The 20,693-nt window shown below is 55.9% G+C and overlaps 2 protein-coding genes across 2 annotated transcripts; both read left to right on the top strand.

Annotated features, from left to right (window-relative positions):
• Positions 1 to 2,387: 2,387 nt before the first annotated feature.
• On the top strand, positions 2,388 to 8,758 carry LOC125728146 (germinal-center associated nuclear protein-like; the record flags this gene model as incomplete). The annotated part of the gene is made up of 17 exons (XM_049005219.1): positions 2,388 to 2,457; positions 2,546 to 2,685; positions 2,782 to 2,979; positions 3,059 to 3,327; positions 3,409 to 3,571; positions 3,655 to 3,809; positions 3,929 to 4,109; positions 4,555 to 4,634; positions 4,727 to 4,858; positions 4,942 to 5,047; positions 5,383 to 5,573; positions 6,563 to 6,623; positions 7,438 to 7,573; positions 7,726 to 7,823; positions 7,898 to 8,288; positions 8,392 to 8,643; positions 8,727 to 8,758. Coding segments are annotated over 17 exons (2,655 nt in total), but the record flags the coding sequence as incomplete, so codon positions are not given.
• Positions 8,759 to 12,417: 3,659 nt separating this feature from the next.
• Positions 12,418 to 18,789, top strand: LOC125728145 (germinal-center associated nuclear protein-like; the record flags this gene model as incomplete). The annotated part of the gene is made up of 17 exons (XM_049005218.1): positions 12,418 to 12,487; positions 12,576 to 12,715; positions 12,812 to 13,009; positions 13,089 to 13,357; positions 13,439 to 13,601; positions 13,685 to 13,839; positions 13,959 to 14,139; positions 14,586 to 14,665; positions 14,758 to 14,889; positions 14,973 to 15,078; positions 15,414 to 15,604; positions 16,594 to 16,654; positions 17,469 to 17,604; positions 17,757 to 17,854; positions 17,929 to 18,319; positions 18,423 to 18,674; positions 18,758 to 18,789. Coding segments are annotated over 17 exons (2,655 nt in total), but the record flags the coding sequence as incomplete, so codon positions are not given.
• Positions 18,790 to 20,693: the final 1,904 nt, after the last annotated feature.

Genomic DNA, 20,693 nt, shown 5'->3' with positions numbered 1-20,693 from the left:
GCCCGCCGCCCTCCTTCGGGCAGCCGGCCGGGGTCGGTCAGAGCTCTGTCTTTAACCAGAACTCGGCTTTTCCCCAGACCTCTGCCTTCGGACAGACCGGCGGATTTGCTCAGCACACACCCGGCTTCGGCGGCTCTAACGCTATCTCCGCCTCCTCTGTTCCCCCCTCCTCGGGGTCTAGTCAACCACTGAGATTCGGACAGTTGTCCACAGGGTCTTCTTCGGTATTCTCCCCTGGAAGCGTTCAGGGCCGCGGATTTAGCACCTCAGAGTTCAGCTTCAAGCCGTCAGACGCAGCTGTGTTCAAACCTATTTATAGCGCCAGTCCTGAACCGGCTGTGTCCCAGGCTGTGTCCGAGTCTTTTGGTTCCAGCCCATCCAGCACCACCGCTACCAGTATGGACAGCAGTGGGCCTGCTCCTGCTGCCTCTGAGTTCCTTTCTGGAGCATTAGGTTTTAGCTTCTCACAGCCCATCGCAGTGTCCAGCAGCATCCTCCCCACCAAAGATGCACATCCCAGCACCACCCAGGAGTTCAGCTTCTCGAAACCAGCAGCACCCTCCGTTGGTGCTGGCAGTGGCCTGGGTGGGGGGACCTCCCAGGCCGCCTCTGTCTCCAGGTACTCTGCCTCTAGCCTCCATGAGCCCCGGCCACTGTTTGGTGCTGTCAGCTTTGGTCCGCTAAAACCCAAGACTGACGCTGGGGTTGTGTCTGGTGAGGTCCGTGGGGGGGGGGCGGTGAGGGGGAGAATGCAGGGGAGGCAGCGGCTAAGGGTACCAAGCGGAAGGAGGAGATGGTGGAGCATTTATCAGAGGAGCCCCAAGTTGGTGCTGACTCCGCCTCCAGGCACCCTCCCAAGAGGCCCCTGGTCCGGGGCCGGGGGCCTGTCAGCAGCATCTTTCGCAGTGCCTTGACCAGCATCCTGAAGACACCGGCCCTACAGACCCGGCGAGAGCCGAAGAGGAGTGAGGAGCCACAGCCAGACTGGGGGGAGGCGGAGCACCAGGGTTCGATGGCACCGACCACCAGCCACTCACCCTCAACGCCGCCAAGGTCACAGGCCCCAACCCGGGAGGTCCTTGAGAGGGCGGAGGAGTTGGGTGAGTACTCCCAGGAAGAAGCACATTGGGTTCGAAGCCAAGTATAGTCTGAAAAACTGAACTCTGTGACACTTGCCACAGATCCCGAAACTGAGGCAGCATCAACAGTGAGACGTGCCCGCCGCCTGGACAGCACAGACAGCCTGGGGGGGATGTCACCCTCCGAAGCCATGGTGCTCCAATGCAAGAACATTCCAGCCAGTCTTAACAGCAAGGACATCCTGGGGGAACATTTCCGCCAGTTCGGACGTGTGCAGCGGATCTTCTGCAGGCCCCAGAACAACCTGGCCATAGTGCACTTCCACGACCATGTGAGCAATGGCTTTGCACACCTTTGGGGGGGGGGCTTGGTCGCTGTACTCATTAGGCTGTGCTCTCGTCCATGATCTCCCGGGCTTTCCTCACTGACTTTTGGTATCTTTCAGGCTTCTGCTGCCAAAGCCAAGAAGAAGGGCAAACTGCTGCGCAGGCATTAGCTCACCATCTTCTGGCAGAGGAAGAAGCAGAGTGAGTGACTATTACGGTGCTCTCTATCTGTGCATCGAGCCAAGGCCAGGGCGGGGTCTTTGTGACTCGTTGCAGCCTTTCATTCCCATGTCAGCTGTTTCGATGAACTGGTTCTGTGTGTCTCTTAGGTCCAGGAGAGAAGGGCCAAAGGCCTCCAGATGACCCTGATCCTCAGAGCCAGGCAGGAGGCTTTGAGTCAGCCCCTGTCTGCAAAGCCCTCTCCAAATCCACCTCCGGCTGGTCCTCCAGCTCATCCCTATCCAGAGGGTAATCTTGTCTTTAAATCATTCTCTTACCGTAAGAGTAAATAACTCAATTTTACAATAAGATGGCCGGGTCTTTATTAAATTAAGTTAGGGAAGAAAATCACCTTTTTGAAACCCAATGCAAGTTCTTTAAAAAAAAAAAAAAAAATCTGGATCACTCTGGTTTTTTATTATGTATACATTTTGTTAGTTTTTTTTCCAAGCAGCTTGAGTTATGTTAGGTCATCTGGTAATGAAACTCTTTACCTCAGGCTCGGATTCGTGACATTAAAGTCAAACTGAGTTCTTTGGCTGCTATGCCCCCTACTGGCCAGGTGTTCAAAGGAGCCCAGGTTTTGCCAGCTTTTAGAAGCTCTTCAGCCTTTGGTCTGTCCCTCTCAGGTCACCAGCCAAGAAACCCCTGGCGACAAAGGCCCTGCAGTTTGAGAGTGAGCCGCAGATGGAGCCCAGCCCAGACGGCCTCGAATCCGAACATCTAGCCAGCAGCCTCCCCTCTCCCCTCTTCCACCTGATTGGCCAGGTAGCTGAAACCGCAGAGGAGAAGTATCGTCTGCTAGAGCAGCGGGACAAGATCCTGCGACAGGGTAGGTCCCCCTAGGGTCACGTTGCTGAGCCACCCCCCCCTCCCACCCCAAAGTGAATCGCCAGCTGACACGGTCTCCTCTGGCACAGCTCGGCCCAAGAGGACCGACCTGGATCTGTCCAAGGTGTTTGTGGGTACGTGTCCTGACATGTGTCCGGAGAAGGAGCGTTACATGAGGGAGACCCGGAACCAACTGAGCTCTTTTGAGGTCATCCCCAACACGGAGAAGGTATCACCACCCCTGCCCCTCTTTCCTAATGCTTCCCCCTCCCCGCCATGAATTGACAGACCACAGGCTGCAAATCACCCTCTGCACCCCACGCAGGTGGACCACACTGCTGCCATTAAGGAGTACAGCAGGTCCTCTGCTGACCAGGAGGAGCCCCTCCCCCATGAACTGCGGCCCTTTACTGTGCTGAACATGACCATGAACTACCTGGTTACCCAGGTCATGGACCAGGGTGAGGACAACTACCGTGACTGGTATGACTTTGTGTGGAACCGCACACGAGGTATCCGGAAGGTGAGCAACATTAGTCCGTGTCTCATTATTCCTGTGCCCTGCGGGCCTCGCCCTGATCCTTTTTCTGGGCCATCTGCAGGATATCACTCAGCAGCACCTGTGCGACCCGCTTACGGTGTCCCTTATTGAAAAGTGCGCCCGCTTCCACATCCACTGCGCACACCACCTGTGCCAGGAGCCCATGATGTCCTTTGATGCTAAGATCAACAATGAAAACCTGACCAAATGCCTGCAGAGCCTCAAGGAGATGTACCAGGACCTGGCCAGCAAGAACATCTACTGCCCTCATGAGGCAGAGTTTCGGCAGTACAGCGTGCTCCTGAAGCTCAATGATGGAGACATCCTCCGGTGGGTGGCTGGCCGGCAGTCGGTGTCCCGTGTCACCGTGGCACCTCTCCAGCTGACATTTCATTCCCTCCCTACCTGCAGGGAGGTGCAGCAATTCCGGGCGGAGCTCCGAAACTCTCCGGAGGTGAAGTTTGCCGTCCAGGCCTTTGCCGCTGTCAACAGCAACAACTTCGTGAGGTTCTTCAAGCTGGTCAAGGTGGCCTCGTATCTGGCTGGTTGCATCTTGCACCGCTACTTCGACCAGGTGGGGGAGCCGTTGCTCCGCTCCCTACATCCTCATCAGCCCCAATACCTCACTTACCTGGACCGCTCTGGTGCCCCCTACAGGTGCGCCGTGAGGCTCTGCGGGCCCTGAATGTGGCCTACAGCTCCCGTGGTTCCACCACATTCCCGGTCGAAGACCTGGTCCGGATGCTCATGTTCCAGAATGCCGGCGAGGCTTCGGACCTCGCGCTGCAGTATGGGCTCGCGGTCGATGCAGGGTAAGGCTGGGCTGTGCTTCGTTGTCCCTTTTGTGTTGGGGGCAGGGTGGCTTATCTCTGATGGGGGTGCTAATCTATGATGGGTGGTATATTTTATTGAAGCTCTGCCCTCCCCCTAGCATGGTGGAGCTAAGCCGGACAGCGTACCAGGAGCCTGAGATCCAGCCACGTCCAAAGCGCTCTGTGGCCATCGCAAGGAAGCGGGAGGTGCTGGTGGGCCAAGTGGTCAACGGCGCGCCACTGCCCAACCCACCCCAACACACACCCGTCAACAGCTTTGACAGCCGCAACAAGTACCGTGGGGATGGGCAGCCAGCGGAGGCAGGCAGTGTGCCCAGGGCTGGTGCGTCTGCACTCCACCTTCCGCTAACTGTTACGCTTCGTCCACCTTCTGGCCTCTGATTGTAATTTTGTCATTTTTCCTGCCCACGCTGTAGCAGCCTCCCCTCAGAGGCCCCCCATTGAGCTGGATGCGCGGGCCCTCCAGCACCGATCCAAGATGCCGAGCGACCCAGCGGAGTCAGCTGGCCTCCCTGGTAGAGAGGAGAGTGGAGCACTTGGGGCATCTCCGTCGGAGGCACCACCAGTCGCCCCACCTACGCCTCCCCCACCGGAGCCCGTTTACACAGAGCAGGTGATAGATTGCTCATTGCTGCGTGTCAACCCAGTAGCAGTGTGTTGGTATTGCCATAGTAATGACAAATAACCCCCCCCCCCCTTGCAGGACATCGCCACGGAGGTAGAGGCCATGCTGGAGGAGGTAGTGCAGGCCGAGGTGGCTGACGTGGCTGCCACCGAAGCCGAGTACATCTCTGCTGCACTCAGGTAGGAGCGTGAGCCAGATAGGGAGCAGTGGCCTCTAGAGGGTTGTCACACTCAACCAACACCAGTTTGGTGATGTGGATGGGTTGTTGCAGCATGTGCAACGGCCAGGTGGAGGCAGTGCTGAGTGAGGTGGTGGAGCAGATGCTGCGGGAGGTTTCTGCTGCCGAGATCCAGGCAGAGAGGGAGCATATCGCTGAGGAGAAGCGCAGGATGGAGGAAGCCAGGTAGGCCTCACCTGTCTGGGCTGGGGAGGAGGGGTGGGTGCATTTTGAGGGGATGTGCCATCTGATGGGCCTGTCTCTGTCAGGAGAAAGCAGGAACACGAGGAGCTCCTGGCCCGGCTCAGCAAGACACTGTGTGCCGAGATCACACAGGAGGTGCTGCGCGACTGCATCGTGGAGACTGCCTCAACAGAGATCAGGTACTGGTGAGCCAAGGGGGATCAGAGGTCATAGAGAGTGTTCAGATAACTGTATATAGGCTGAACGCATGCCCCTTCGTGCCAGGCGTGCCCAAGAAGAGCAGGCAGAATGTGTGGCTCGCAGCTCACAAGACGTGTGTGAGGTACTGCTGGAGGAGACGCTGTGTGGTGAGCTCACCCTGCTGGCCCAAGACGTCCTGGAAGCAGAGCTTCTGAGTATACGCAGGTTCATCAAAAGGTAAGGGGCAGTGGTAAGGGGACCAGATATTTTGCCCACATGCTCGCCGACAACCGGGCTTCACCCTGTGCATGTGTTGCAGGTGGCGTGATGTGGTGGCCGTGCGCAGGCAGCTGAAGCGACAGATGCGTGATTTTCCTGCTGCCCCTGGCTGTGTGGACCCCCGCTTCAGGCTGCAGGCCTTGGCCCCCAGTGCCCCCCCCTCACCCTGCCTGGACAGGCTGGCCCGGGGCGTGGTCAACCTGGGGCACGCTGGGGACCTCTCTGTTTCCTGCACCAGGTACATCTCTCTCACAGCATAATAATGCTGACCTAATATTCATAATAGAGGTGCACCGATCCCACTTTTTCAGTGCCAATATAATCCTGATACCTGAACATAAGGTATTGGCTGATTATGAGTATGATCCAGTACCAAAGCTCTTTTTTTTTTTTTTCCAAGCTAGTAAATACAAATGGAAAAGAAGTTTTAATTAGCCCACAAGAAACATACATAAGATACTGTTCCACCTCTTTTGTGCATCTTGTATTGAGCATTTTTGAGACATTTTGCAGTTGTTTGAATATCTTCACAAGTACACCCAAGTGGCATGCGTCACTTTTCACTGTGATAGCAGCACCTCGTGTATCAAGCTATAGCGAGTGCGCAAAACAGCCCAAGCTGGCTTCCAAATCCATCGCTTTTTTTCATATTACTTGCATTGCCTTAATTGAGTGCACTATTAGTGGGATTTTCCACTGAATGTTACTTTGTTTTTACAAAGATCGCAAATCGCTGTGCTACTGGTTGTTTCAAGCATAAAATTCTTCCAGGTTTTAGACATGTTAGTTTGCTTCGCAAGCATGCAAGTTGCATTTGCTACCATCACCTGATCCTTCCACTACAAAGGACATGCACATGACGTCATAGCAGGGGAAGTCACTGCACTCACACACACTGAGTGTCAAAAAACCGAGGAAGCGTTAACGTTCAGCTTGAATGCCACAAAAAATAAAAAAGGGGGGAAAGCTGTTGTGCGATTTGATTGTACCACTCAGTATAAGAAGAAATAGACTGGCAATAACTAAATAATTATTGAACATGGATCGGTCACATGTGGCCGATGTCCGATCCGTCTGATTAGGTATCTTGAATATTGGATCGGGGCACCTCTGCTGAATTAGACAGTACTTCCCAAAATGACTTCCGTCCTGTCCGTTTATTTTGCTGGCCATTGATTTGCTGTAGTGTTAAGTGTACCGATGCTGACACTCTGCTGCCTTCTGCAGGTTGGCGAAGATGCGAAGGGAAACCGAGCATCAGATGAAGGTTCACTTGTTCTACCAGCAGCTCCTGAGGTATGGTGCTACTGTAGAGTAGCTGTTAGCCATCCATCACTCTCCATGTGCTCATCTACATCTCCATCCACTTCAGCGAATCTGTGTGGGGGCCACTGGACCTGCTCAGTCTGGTGGCAGCAAGCGTCTCGAACCCATCTGACACAATCTTCTGGAAGGCAGCCCTCTTGTTGCCAAGTGATCATGAAAGAGATGCCAGTGTTGCTAACCAGTAAGTGGGGGAACTGGGTGTCGTTCGGGGAGGGATTGGGTGTTAGTTGGGTTTAGAGGTCCTGGAGCTTACATTTGTGCCCCCCTCCCATCTCTGATGCAGGATTTTGACAGAATGGCTGGAGTCCAAATTCGGTAACTCGGAGAAGCAAGAACACAGGGAGATGGTCCCCAACGGACACATGCAAACCTTGAGCATCAGCAGCGGCCTGCGGAGCGTGGGGGAGCGCATGCACACAGTGCACGTGTGTGTGAAGGTGTGGCAGATAGGGGGGAACTTGCCGATGAATATCGACAGGCTTCATGCCCCTGTGTTGCATGTTCTGTCATTAATGTTAGTCTAGCATAGCTTAACATAGCCTAGCATAGTCTGGCACTATGTGATATTAGCAGGTCCTGTGGTAACACAGATGTTTGCGAAGGGTGCAAGTGCAGGAAGTGAGGCCATGTTTCTCACTGTGGGTCAGGTGGCCCGCGGGCCCCTCAGCGAGGAAGGCCAGTTGGCATTGGAGAAGCGGAAGGGGCTGATGGGCATGGGCGCCCTGCTGATGCTGCTGCCCTCGGCAGTCAGTCCCGGGGCTGATGAGGAAGACGGGGACATCTTCCTGTTATCCGCCCTGCTGCAACTCCGGCAGATCCAGCAGGCTAATGCCTGGCCACAGGCCCTTCCTCTGGTGGTGGTGGTCCCAGGGCAGGCTGGGCACAGGGCCAGCGATGAACGGCTAGAGGAAGGTGTGACACTAACCGTGTCTATGACAACAGGTGTCGCGTGGGATTCGCTTACTTTACTTATAGCATTTCTCTTGAGGCTATGTTTACGTATGCAGAGCTAATACAGTTGGTTTGTTCCTCCTGTCTGACCATCGGTTTCCTTTCCCTGTAAGACCTGATGCTTCAGACACTCATTGAGGAAGGTTTGATTTCAGAGTACATGTTCGTCCATATCCCCGAGACCACGAACGAACCCCAAGGATCCGAGCAGGTGAGTGTGCATGTTGTCGCTGGCCTCGGTAAGATTGAACCATCCCATTGACCATCACCCCCGTCTCCCCGCAGATCCGCCATGCCGTCAGGTGGCTCGCTGCCCGCTCCACGGCACCAGCCCGGCTCGTCTCGCAGACGTTGGTGCAGGTTGTGGAGGCCGGGCTCTGCCGCGAGTTTGCTGGTAGGCTTCACCGTGATCGGAGGGACCGTGACATGGCGGGACTGCCCTCCCAGGGCCCTGCACCCGTCATCGGCCTCTACAACACTGTCCTGGCTTTCTTGGCTGGCCTTGTGTCGTCCCCGAGTCTGGCTGGCCTCTCCTGGCCCGTGGCAGAGTTCTCGGTGCCAGGGGGTGGTGACTGCCTACCACATCTGCTCTGGAACTCGGCTGAGCACCTGGAGTGGCTCCAGGGGGCAGTCCTGAGCCTGCGGCTGCCCGACTGGCCGCTGCCAGCCGTGGGGGGTATGTCCATGCCTCAGATTCGGAATTCGGACTTCTTGCTAAGTGGCTGCTTCTTAGTCTGTTTCCTTAAATTTCTGCTGCTGCCACCGCTCCCCCCACCCAGCTCCTTGGAGCCAGCTGGTTGCCTCCATCTTCCAGTACGTATCTCAAATCCCATGGTCCCGCCACAGCCAGCCACTCCTTATGTCCCAGTTGGAGAACCTTTTGGAGAGGCTGCGTCAGGACTGTGTGGGCCGAGGTGGGGGGCCGGACAAGGAGCCCACTTTCTGGGAGGTGCCCTGGGACGAAATTGTCATGCTCTGTGTAGAGCACCAACTCCGGGACTGGAACCCTCCTGGGTGCCCCGTGAGTGAAGGTGAGGGGGGTGGGGTGGGTCTGACGTTTGGGGGGGCCTACTGGGGATGCCATGCAGGTGTGAACCTATCCCACCATCTTCAGATGTCATCAGTGACGACGGAGAAATCTCGGTGTATTTCCTGAGCGATGGGCTGCAGGGCTTCATACCGCCGTCCTGCTGGGTGGATGCCGTAAAGCAGACGCACAGGGACAAGCAGCAGGGGAAGGCAGGGTAAGAGCCAGCCAGCCATGTAAATCTAACACATTCCAGATAGACTGTTAACAGTGACCTGCAGATTTAATGAATATTATTTACTATTAAATGGAAGAAGAGGGAAAGCCATCAGCTTCCAGTCTTGCTCATATCCCCAAGAGTGGTGTACAATACTGGCTTCTTATCCAAAGTCTCTGCCATTGCAGGTGTCACCAGAGCATGTGGCCTCATCCTCGACTGGCCAGGCCACGTCTTCAACAGAAGCTGTTTCACAGCATGGTTGAGGACCCTGAGTCCGGATCCGGTGTTGCCCCTGTTTTGGATGCTGCCTCCAGCCCCCAGGACCTCCTGGCTCGCATTGAGGAGGAGAAAGAACAGAGCCGCAGGTCTGACAGAGAACAGACATGCTACACACGTGTACTCTCTCATGTGAGTTGTGGCATAAACATTGAGCCATTTCCTGTTTGACTTGGATCTGCAGGTTCGAGGACCAGCTGCGTACCTGGCTTGACGTCGAGTCCCTGGGCCCTTCCTCTTCCTCCTCACCACTTTTCTTGCCTTCTTCGTTACTGTCTGTACCGGAGATCGTAGTGCCCTCCCCAAAGATGGCTGCCCCACCTGCACTTGCCCTGGTATTGACCCTGTGCCTACACAGTTGCTCACATTTTAAGACCCCAAGTACCCTGTGCTCATCAGTTGAGACTGTTTCTGTGCCCATTTTTGTAGCAGAAGGAGCGCAGTGTCCGCAGTGACCAGGCCAGGGGAGCTGCCAGTTTGTATATTTCCGCAGATGTGACACAGGCGCGGATATAATCTCCCAGGCCGAAGGACGCCGAAATCTACCGCGCTGTAAGAACTCTGTTTCGACTTTTGAAGGCCGTATTTTTGGGCTTTTTACACAATGAATCCGTCTGGGCTTTTCGGCAGAACACAAGGCGGAGCGTTTCAGTCTCCGCGCGCCCCGACCTCGGGGCTCTTTTCCTTCGGCCAGCAGAACGCCCCTTTCGTGCAGCCGCCTGCCCTCGGCCAGGGCACCGGCCAGACCTCGCTCTTCAGTACATCGTCTGCCTTCGGCCAGACCGGATCCCTTTTCGGGCAGCCTGGCGGGACGGCGTCTGGACAGGCCCCGACCTTCGGCATGCCCGGTTCTGGGAGTCAGACCCCGTCGTTTGTACAGAGCGACACCAGGTTCGGCCCGCCGCCCTCCTTCGGGCAGCCGGCCGGGGTCGGTCAGAGCTCTGTCTTTAACCAGAACTCGGCTTTTCCCCAGACCTCTGCCTTCGGACAGACCGGCGGATTTGCTCAGCACACACCCGGCTTCGGCGGCTCTAACGCTATCTCCGCCTCCTCTGTTCCCCCCTCCTCGGGGTCTAGTCAACCACTGAGATTCGGACAGTTGTCCACAGGGTCTTCTTCGGTATTCTCCCCTGGAAGCGTTCAGGGCCGCGGATTTAGCACCTCAGAGTTCAGCTTCAAGCCGTCAGACGCAGCTGTGTTCAAACCTATTTATAGCGCCAGTCCTGAACCGGCTGTGTCCCAGGCTGTGTCCGAGTCTTTTGGTTCCAGCCCATCCAGCACCACCGCTACCAGTATGGACAGCAGTGGGCCTGCTCCTGCTGCCTCTGAGTTCCTTTCTGGAGCATTAGGTTTTAGCTTCTCACAGCCCATCGCAGTGTCCAGCAGCATCCTCCCCACCAAAGATGCACATCCCAGCACCACCCAGGAGTTCAGCTTCTCGAAACCAGCAGCACCCTCCGTTGGTGCTGGCAGTGGCCTGGGTGGGGGGACCTCCCAGGCCGCCTCTGTCTCCAGGTACTCTGCCTCTAGCCTCCATGAGCCCCGGCCACTGTTTGGTGCTGTCAGCTTTGGTCCGCTAAAACCCAAGACTGACGCTGGGGTTGTGTCTGGTGAGGTCCGTGGGGGGGGGGCGGTGAGGGGGAGAATGCAGGGGAGGCAGCGGCTAAGGGTACCAAGCGGAAGGAGGAGATGGTGGAGCATTTATCAGAGGAGCCCCAAGTTGGTGCTGACTCCGCCTCCAGGCACCCTCCCAAGAGGCCCCTGGTCCGGGGCCGGGGGCCTGTCAGCAGCATCTTTCGCAGTGCCTTGACCAGCATCCTGAAGACACCGGCCCTACAGACCCGGCGAGAGCCGAAGAGGAGTGAGGAGCCACAGCCAGACTTGGGGGAGGCGGAGCACCAGGGTTCGATGGCACCGACCACCAGCCACTCACCCTCAACGCCGCCAAGGTCACAGGCCCCAACCCGGGAGGTCCTTGAGAGGGCGGAGGAGTTGGGTGAGTACTCCCAGGAAGAAGCACATTGGGTTCGAAGCCAAGTATAGTCTGAAAAACTGAACTCTGTGACACTTGCCACAGATCCCGAAACTGAGGCAGCATCAACAGTGAGACGTGCCCGCCGCCTGGACAGCACAGACAGCCTGGGGGGGATGTCACCCTCCGAAGCCATGGTGCTCCAATGCAAGAACATTCCAGCCAGTCTTAACAGCAAGGACATCCTGGGGGAACATTTCCGCCAGTTCGGACGTGTGCAGCGGATCTTCTGCAGGCCCCAGAAGAACCTGGCCATAGTGCACTTCCACGACCATGTGAGCAATGGCTTTGCACACCTTTGGGGGGGGGGCTTGGTCGCTGTACTCATTAGGCTGTGCTCTCGTCCATGATCTCCCGGGCTTTCCTCACTGACTTTTGGTATCTTTCAGGCTTCTGCTGCCAAAGCCAAGAAGAAGGGCAAACTGCTGCGCAGGCATTAGCTCACCATCTTCTGGCAGAGGAAGAAGCAGAGTGAGTGACTATTACGGTGCTCTCTATCTGTGCATCGAGCCAAGGCCAGGGCGGGGTCTTTGTGACTCGTTGCAGCCTTTCATTCCCATGTCAGCTGTTTCGATGAACTGGTTCTGTGTGTCTCTTAGGTCCAGGAGAGAAGGGCCAAAGGCCTCCAGATGACCCTGATCCTCAGAGCCAGGCAGGAGGCTTTGAGTCAGCCCCTGTCTGCAAAGCCCTCTCCAAATCCACCTCCGGCTGGTCCTCCAGCTCATCCCTATCCAGAGGGTAATCTTGTCTTTAAATCATTCTCTTACCGTAAGAGTAAATAACTCAATTTTACAATAAGATGGCCGGGTCTTTATTAAATTAAGTTAGGGAAGAAAATCACCTTTTTGAAACCCAATGCAAGTTCTTTAAAAAAAAAAAAAAAATCTGGATCACTCTGGTTTTTTATTATGTATACATTTTGTTAGTTTTTTTTCCAAGCAGCTTGAGTTATGTTAGGTCATCTGGTAATGAAACTCTTTACCTCAGGCTCGGATTCGTGACATTAAAGTCAAACTGAGTTCTTTGGCTGCTATGCCCCCTACTGGCCAGGTGTTCAAAGGAGCCCAGGTTTTGCCAGCTTTTAGAAGCTCTTCAGCCTTTGGTCTGTCCCTCTCAGGTCACCAGCCAAGAAACCCCTGGCGACAAAGGCCCTGCAGTTTGAGAGTGAGCCGCAGATGGAGCCCAGCCCAGACGGCCTCGAATCCGAACATCTAGCCAGCAGCCTCCCCTCTCCCCTCTTCCACCTGATTGGCCAGGTAGCTGAAACCGCAGAGGAGAAGTATCGTCTGCTAGAGCAGCGGGACAAGATCCTGCGACAGGGTAGGTCCCCCTAGGGTCACGTTGCTGAGCCACCCCCCCCTCCCACCCCAAAGTGAATCGCCAGCTGACACGGTCTCCTCTGGCACAGCTCGGCCCAAGAGGACCGACCTGGATCTGTCCAAGGTGTTTGTGGGTACGTGTCCTGACATGTGTCCGGAGAAGGAGCGTTACATGAGGGAGACCCGGAACCAACTGAGCTCTTTTGAGGTCATCCCCAACACGGAGAAGGTATCACCACCCCTGCCCCTCTTTCCTAATGCTTCCCCCTCCCCGCCATGAATTGACAGACCACAGGCTGCAAATCACCCTCTGCACCCCACGCAGGTGGACCACACTGCTGCCATTAAGGAGTACAGCAGGTCCTCTGCTGACCAGGAGGAGCCCCTCCCCCATGAACTGCGGCCCTTTACTGTGCTGAACATGACCATGAACTACCTGGTTACCCAGGTCATGGACCAGGGTGAGGACAACTACCGTGACTGGTATGACTTTGTGTGGAACCGCACACGAGGTATCCGGAAGGTGAGCAACATTAGTCCGTGTCTCATTATTCCTGTGCCCTGCGGGCCTCGCCCTGATCCTTTTTCTGGGCCATCTGCAGGATATCACTCAGCAGCACCTGTGCGACCCGCTTACGGTGTCCCTTATTGAAAAGTGCGCCCGCTTCCACATCCACTGCGCACACCACCTGTGCCAGGAGCCCATGATGTCCTTTGATGCTAAGATCAACAATGAAAACCTGACCAAATGCCTGCAGAGCCTCAAGGAGATGTACCAGGACCTGGCCAGCAAGAACATCTACTGCCCTCATGAGGCAGAGTTTCGGCAGTACAGCGTGCTCCTGAAGCTCAATGATGGAGACATCCTCCGGTGGGTGGCTGGCCGGCAGTCGGTGTCCCGTGTCACCGTGGCACCTCTCCAGCTGACATTTCATTCCCTCCCTACCTGCAGGGAGGTGCAGCAATTCCGGGCGGAGCTCCGAAACTCTCCGGAGGTGAAGTTTGCCGTCCAGGCCTTTGCCGCTGTCAACAGCAACAACTTCGTGAGGTTCTTCAAGCTGGTCAAGGTGGCCTCGTATCTGGCTGGTTGCATCTTGCACCGCTACTTCGACCAGGTGGGGGAGCCGTTGCTCCGCTCCCTACATCCTCATCAGCCCCAATACCTCACTTACCTGGACCGCTCTGGTGCCCCCTACAGGTGCGCCGTGAGGCTCTGCGGGCCCTGAATGTGGCCTACAGCTCCCGTGGTTCCACCACATTCCCGGTCGAAGACCTGGTCCGGATGCTCATGTTCCAGAATGCCGGCGAGGCTTCGGACCTCGCGCTGCAGTATGGGCTCGCGGTCGATGCAGGGTAAGGCTGGGCTGTGCTTCGTTGTCCCTTTTGTGTTGGGGGCAGGGTGGCTTATCTCTGATGGGGGTGCTAATCTATGATGGGTGGTATATTTTATTGAAGCTCTGCCCTCCCCCTAGCATGGTGGAGCTAAGCCGGACAGCGTACCAGGAGCCTGAGATCCAGCCACGTCCAAAGCGCTCTGTGGCCATCGCAAGGAAGCGGGAGGTGCTGGTGGGCCAAGTGGTCAACGGCGCGCCACTGCCCAACCCACCCCAACACACACCCGTCAACAGCTTTGACAGCCGCAACAAGTACCGTGGGGATGGGCAGCCAGCGGAGGCAGGCAGTGTGCCCAGGGCTGGTGCGTCTGCACTCCACCTTCCGCTAACTGTTACGCTTCGTCCACCTTCTGGCCTCTGATTGTAATTTTGTCATTTTTCCTGCCCACGCTGTAGCAGCCTCCCCTCAGAGGCCCCCCATTGAGCTGGATGCGCGGGCCCTCCAGCACCGATCCAAGATGCCGAGCGACCCAGCGGAGTCAGCTGGCCTCCCTGGTAGAGAGGAGAGTGGAGCACTTGGGGCATCTCCGTCGGAGGCACCACCAGTCGCCCCACCTACGCCTCCCCCACCGGAGCCCGTTTACACAGAGCAGGTGATAGATTGCTCATTGCTGCGTGTCAACCCAGTAGCAGTGTGTTGGTATTGCCATAGTAATGACAAATAACCCCCCCCCCCCCTTGCAGGACATCGCCACGGAGGTAGAGGCCATGCTGGAGGAGGTAGTGCAGGCCGAGGTGGCTGACGTGGCTGCCACCGAAGCCGAGTACATCTCTGCTGCACTCAGGTAGGAGCGTGAGCCAGATAGGGAGCAGTGGCCTCTAGAGGGTTGTCACACTCAACCAACACCAGTTTGGTGATGTGGATGGGTTGTTGCAGCATGTGCAACGGCCAGGTGGAGGCAGTGCTGAGTGAGGTGGTGGAGCAGATGCTGCGGGAGGTTTCTGCTGCCGAGATCCAGGCAGAGAGGGAGCATATCGCTGAGGAGAAGCGCAGGATGGAGGAAGCCAGGTAGGCCTCACCTGTCTGGGCTGGGGAGGAGGGGTGGGTGCATTTTGAGGGGATGTGCCATCTGATGGGCCTGTCTCTGTCAGGAGAAAGCAGGAACACGAGGAGCTCCTGGCCCGGCTCAGCAAGACACTGTGTGCCGAGATCACACAGGAGGTGCTGCGCGACTGCATCGTGGAGACTGCCTCAACAGAGATCAGGTACTGGTGAGCCAAGGGGGATCAGAGGTCATAGAGAGTGTTCAGATAACTGTATATAGGCTGAACGCATGCCCCTTCGTGCCAGGCGTGCCCAAGAAGAGCAGGCAGAATGTGTGGCTCGCAGCTCACAAGACGTGTGTGAGGTACTGCTGGAGGAGACGCTGTGTGGTGAGCTCACCCTGCTGGCCCAAGACGTCCTGGAAGCAGAGCTTCTGAGTATACGCAGGTTCATCAAAAGGTAAGGGGCAGTGGTAAGGGGACCAGATATTTTGCCCACATGCTCGCCGACAACCGGGCTTCACCCTGTGCATGTGTTGCAGGTGGCGTGATGTGGTGGCCGTGCGCAGGCAGCTGAAGCGACAGATGCGTGATTTTCCTGCTGCCCCTGGCTGTGTGGACCCCCGCTTCAGGCTGCAGGCCTTGGCCCCCAGTGCCCCCCCCTCACCCTGCCTGGACAGGCTGGCCCGGGGCGTGGTCAACCTGGGGCACGCTGGGGACCTCTCTGTTTCCTGCACCAGGTACATCTCTCTCACAGCATAATAATGCTGACCTAATATTCATAATAGAGGTGCACCGATCCCACTTTTTCAGTGCCAATATAATCCTGATACCTGAACATAAGGTATTGGCTGATTATGAGTATGATCCAGTACCAAAGCTCTTTTTTTTTTTTTTCCAAGCTAGTAAATACAAATGGAAAAGAAGTTTTAATTAGCCCACAAGAAACATACATAAGATACTGTTCCACCTCTTTTGTGCATCTTGTATTGAGCATTTTTGAGACATTTTGCAGTTGTTTGAATATCTTCACAAGTACACCCAAGTGGCATGCGTCACTTTTCACTGTGATAGCAGCACCTCGTGTATCAAGCTATAGCGAGTGCGCAAAACAGCCCAAGCTGGCTTCCAAATCCATCGCTTTTTTTCATATTACTTGCATTGCCTTAATTGAGTGCACTATTAGTGGGATTTTCCACTGAATGTTACTTTGTTTTTACAAAGATCGCAAATCGCTGTGCTACTGGTTGTTTCAAGCATAAAATTCTTCCAGGTTTTAGACATGTTAGTTTGCTTCGCAAGCATGCAAGTTGCATTTGCTACCATCACCTGATCCTTCCACTACAAAGGACATGCACATGACGTCATAGCAGGGGAAGTCACTGCACTCACACACACTGAGTGTCAAAAAACCGAGGAAGCGTTAACGTTCAGCTTGAATGCCACAAAAAATAAAAAAGGGGGGAAAGCTGTTGTGCGATTTGATTGTACCACTCAGTATAAGAAGAAATAGACTGGCAATAACTAAATAATTATTGAACATGGATCGGTCACATGTGGCCGATGTCCGATCCGTCTGATTAGGTATCTTGAATATTGGATCGGGGCACCTCTGCTGAATTAGACAGTACTTCCCAAAATGACTTCCGTCCTGTCCGTTTATTTTGCTGGCCATTGATTTGCTGTAGTGTTAAGTGTACCGATGCTGACACTCTGCTGCCTTCTGCAGGTTGGCGAAGATGCGAAGGGAAACCGAGCATCAGATGAAGGTTCACTTGTTCTACCAGCAGCTCCTGAGGTATGGTGCTACTGTAGAGTAGCTGTTAGCCATCCATCACTCTCCATGTGCTCATCTACATCTCCATCCACTTCAGCGAATCTGTGTGGGGGCCACTGGACCTGCTCAGTCTGGTGGCAGCAAGCGTCTCGAACCCATCTGACACAATCTTCTGGAAGGCAGCCCTCTTGTTGCCAAGTGATCATGAAAGAGATGCCAGTGTTGCTAACCAGTAAGTGGGGGAACTGGGTGTCGTTCGGGGAGGGATTGGGTGTTAGTTGGGTTTAGAGGTCCTGGAGCTTACATTTGTGCCCCCCTCCCATCTCTGATGCAGGATTTTGACAGAATGGCTGGAGTCCAAATTCGGTAACTCGGAGAAGCAAGAACACAGGGAGATGGTCCCCAACGGACACATGCAAACCTTGAGCATCAGCAGCGGCCTGCGGAGCGTGGGGGAGCGCATGCACACAGTGCACGTGTGTGTGAAGGTGTGGCAGATAGGGGGGAACTTGCCGATGAATATCGACAGGCTTCATGCCCCTGTGTTGCATGTTCTGTCATTAATGTTAGTCTAGCATAGCTTAACATAGCCTAGCATAGTCTGGCACTATGTGATATTAGCAGGTCCTGTGGTAACACAGATGTTTGCGAAGGGTGCAAGTGCAGGAAGTGAGGCCATGTTTCTCACTGTGGGTCAGGTGGCCCGCGGGCCCCTCAGCGAGGAAGGCCAGTTGGCATTGGAGAAGCGGAAGGGGCTGATGGGCATGGGCGCCCTGCTGATGCTGCTGCCCTCGGCAGTCAGTCCCGGGGCTGATGAGGAAGACGGGGACATCTTCCTGTTATCCGCCCTGCTGCAACTCCGGCAGATCCAGCAGGCTAATGCCTGGCCACAGGCCCTTCCTCTGGTGGTGGTGGTCCCAGGGCAGGCTGGGCACAGGGCCAGCGATGAACGGCTAGAGGAAGGTGTGACACTAACCGTGTCTATGACAACAGGTGTCGCGTGGGATTCGCTTACTTTACTTATAGCATTTCTCTTGAGGCTATGTTTACGTATGCAGAGCTAATACAGTTGGTTTGTTCCTCCTGTCTGACCATCGGTTTCCTTTCCCTGTAAGACCTGATGCTTCAGACACTCATTGAGGAAGGTTTGATTTCAGAGTACATGTTCGTCCATATCCCCGAGACCACGAACGAACCCCAAGGATCCGAGCAGGTGAGTGTGCATGTTGTCGCTGGCCTCGGTAAGATTGAACCATCCCATTGACCATCACCCCCGTCTCCCCGCAGATCCGCCATGCCGTCAGGTGGCTCGCTGCCCGCTCCACGGCACCAGCCCGGCTCGTCTCGCAGACGTTGGTGCAGGTTGTGGAGGCCGGGCTCTGCCGCGAGTTTGCTGGTAGGCTTCACCGTGATCGGAGGGACCGTGACATGGCGGGACTGCCCTCCCAGGGCCCTGCACCCGTCATCGGCCTCTACAACACTGTCCTGGCTTTCTTGGCTGGCCTTGTGTCGTCCCCGAGTCTGGCTGGCCTCTCCTGGCCCGTGGCGGAGTTCTTGGTGCCAGGGGGTGGTGACTGCCTACCACATCTGCTCTGGAACTCGGCTGAGCACCTGGAGTGGCTCCAGGGGGCAGTCCTGAGCCTGCGGCTGCCCGACTGGCCGCTGCCAGCCGTGGGGGGTATGTCCATGCCTCAGATTCGGAATTCGGACTTCTTGCTAAGTGGCTGCTTCTTAGTCTGTTTCCTTAAATTTCTGCTGCTGCCACCGCTCCCCCCACCCAGCTCCTTGGAGCCAGCTGGTTGCCTCCATCTTCCAGTACGTATCTCAAATCCCATGGTCCCGCCACAGCCAGCCACTCCTTATGTCCCAGTTGGAGAACCTTTTGGAGAGGCTGCGTCAGGACTGTGTGGGCCGAGGTGGGGGGCCGGACAAGGAGCCCACTTTCTGGGAGGTGCCCTGGGACGAAATTGTCATGCTCTGTGTAGAGCACCAACTCCGGGACTGGAACCCTCCTGGGTGCCCCGTGAGTGAAGGTGAGGAGGGTGGGGTGGGTCTGACGTTTGGGGGGGCCTACTGGGGATGCCATGCAGGTGTGAACCTATCCCACCATCTTCAGATGTCATCAGTGACGACGGAGAAATCTCGGTGTATTTCCTGAGCGATGGGCTGCAGGGCTTCATACCGCCGTCCTGCTGGGTGGATGCCGTAAAGCAGACGCACAGGGACAAGCAGCAGGGGAAGGCAGGGTAAGAGCCAGCCAGCCATGTAAATCTAACACATTCCAGATAGACTGTTAACAGTGACCTGCAGATTTAATGAATATTATTTACTATTAAATGGAAGAAGAGGGAAAGCCATCAGCTTCCAGTCTTGCTCATATCCCCAAGAGTGGTGTACAATACTGGCTTCTTATCCAAAGTCTCTGCCATTGCAGGTGTCACCAGAGCATGTGGCCTCATCCTCGACTGGCCAGGCCACGTCTTCAACAGAAGCTGTTTCACAGCATGGTTGAGGACCCTGAGTCCGGATCCGGTGTTGCCCCTGTTTTGGATGCTGCCTCCAGCCCCCAGGACCTCCTGGCTCGCATTGAGGAGGAGAAAGAACAGAGCCGCAGGTCTGACAGAGAACAGACATGCTACACACGTGTACTCTCTCATGTGAGTTGTGGCATAAACATTGAGCCATTTCCTGTTTGACTTGGATCTGCAGGTTCGAGGACCAGCTGCGTACCTGGCTTGACGTCGAGTCCCTGGGCCCTTCCTCTTCCTCCTCACCACTTTTCTTGCCTTCTTCGTTACTGTCTGTACCGGAGATCGTAGTGCCCTCCCCAAAGATGGCTGCCCCACCTGCACTTGCCCTGGTATTGACCCTGTGCCTACACAGGTGCTCACATTTTAAGACCCCAAGTACCCTGTGCTCATCAGTTGAGACTGTTTCTGTGCCCATTTTTGTAGCAGAAGGAGCGCAGTGTCCGCAGTGACCAGGCTAGGGGAGCTGCCAGTTTGTATATTTCCGCAGATGTGACACAGGCGCGGATATAATCTCCCAGGCCGAAGGACGCCGAAATCTACCGCGCTGTAAGAACTCTGTTTCGACTTTTGAAGGCCGTATTTTTGGGCTTTTTACACAATGAATCCGTCTGGGCTTTTCGGCAGAACACAAGGCGGAGCGTTTCAGTCTCCGCGCGCCCCGACCTCGGGGCTCTTTTCCTTCGGCCAGCAGAACGCCCCTTTCGTGCAGCCGCCTGCCCTCGGCCAGGGCACCGGCCAGACCTCGCTCTTCAGTACATCGTCTGCCTTCGGCCAGACCGGATCCCTTTTCGGGCAGCCTGGCGGGACGGCGTCTGGACAGGCCCCGACCTTCGGCATGCCCGGTTCTGGGAGTCAGACCCCGTCGTTTGTACAGAGCGACACCAGGTTCGGCCCGCCGCCCTCCTTCGGGCAGCCGGCCGGGGTCGGTCAGAGCTCTGTCTTTAACCAGAACTCGGCTTTTCCCCAGACCTCTGCCTTCGGACAGACCGGCGGATTTGCTCAGCACACACCCGGCTTCGGCGGCTCTAACGCTATCTCCGCCTCCTCTGTTCCCCCCTCCTCGGGGTCTAGTCAACCACTGAGATTCGGACAGTTGTCCACAGGGTCTTCTTCGGTATTCTCCCCTGGAAGCGTTCAGGGCCGCGGATTTAGCACCTCAGAGTTCAGCTTCAAGCCGTCAGACGCAGCTGTGTTCAAACCTATTTATAGCGCCAGTCCTGAACCGGCTGTGTCCCAGGCTGTGTCCGAGTCTTTTGGTTCCAGCCCATCCAGCACCACCGCTACCAGTATGGACAGCAGTGGGCCTGCTCCTGCTGCCTCTGAGTTCCTTTCTGGAGCATTAGGTTTTAGCTTCTCACAGCCCATCGCAGTGTCCAGCAGCATCCTCCCCACCAAAGATGCACATCCCAGCACCACCCAGGAGTTCAGCTTCTCGAAACCAGCAGCACCCTCCGTTGGTGCTGGCAGTGGCCTGGGTGGGGGGACCTCCCAGGCCGCCTCTGTCTCCAGGTACTCTGCCTC

Source organism: Brienomyrus brachyistius, unplaced genomic scaffold, assembly GCF_023856365.1.
Source record: "Brienomyrus brachyistius isolate T26 unplaced genomic scaffold, BBRACH_0.4 scaffold172, whole genome shotgun sequence".
Taxonomy (NCBI): domain Eukaryota; kingdom Metazoa; phylum Chordata; class Actinopteri; order Osteoglossiformes; family Mormyridae; genus Brienomyrus; species Brienomyrus brachyistius.
The sequence above is the reverse complement of the archived record's forward strand: the minus strand, read 5'-3'. Positions and strand labels throughout refer to the sequence as shown.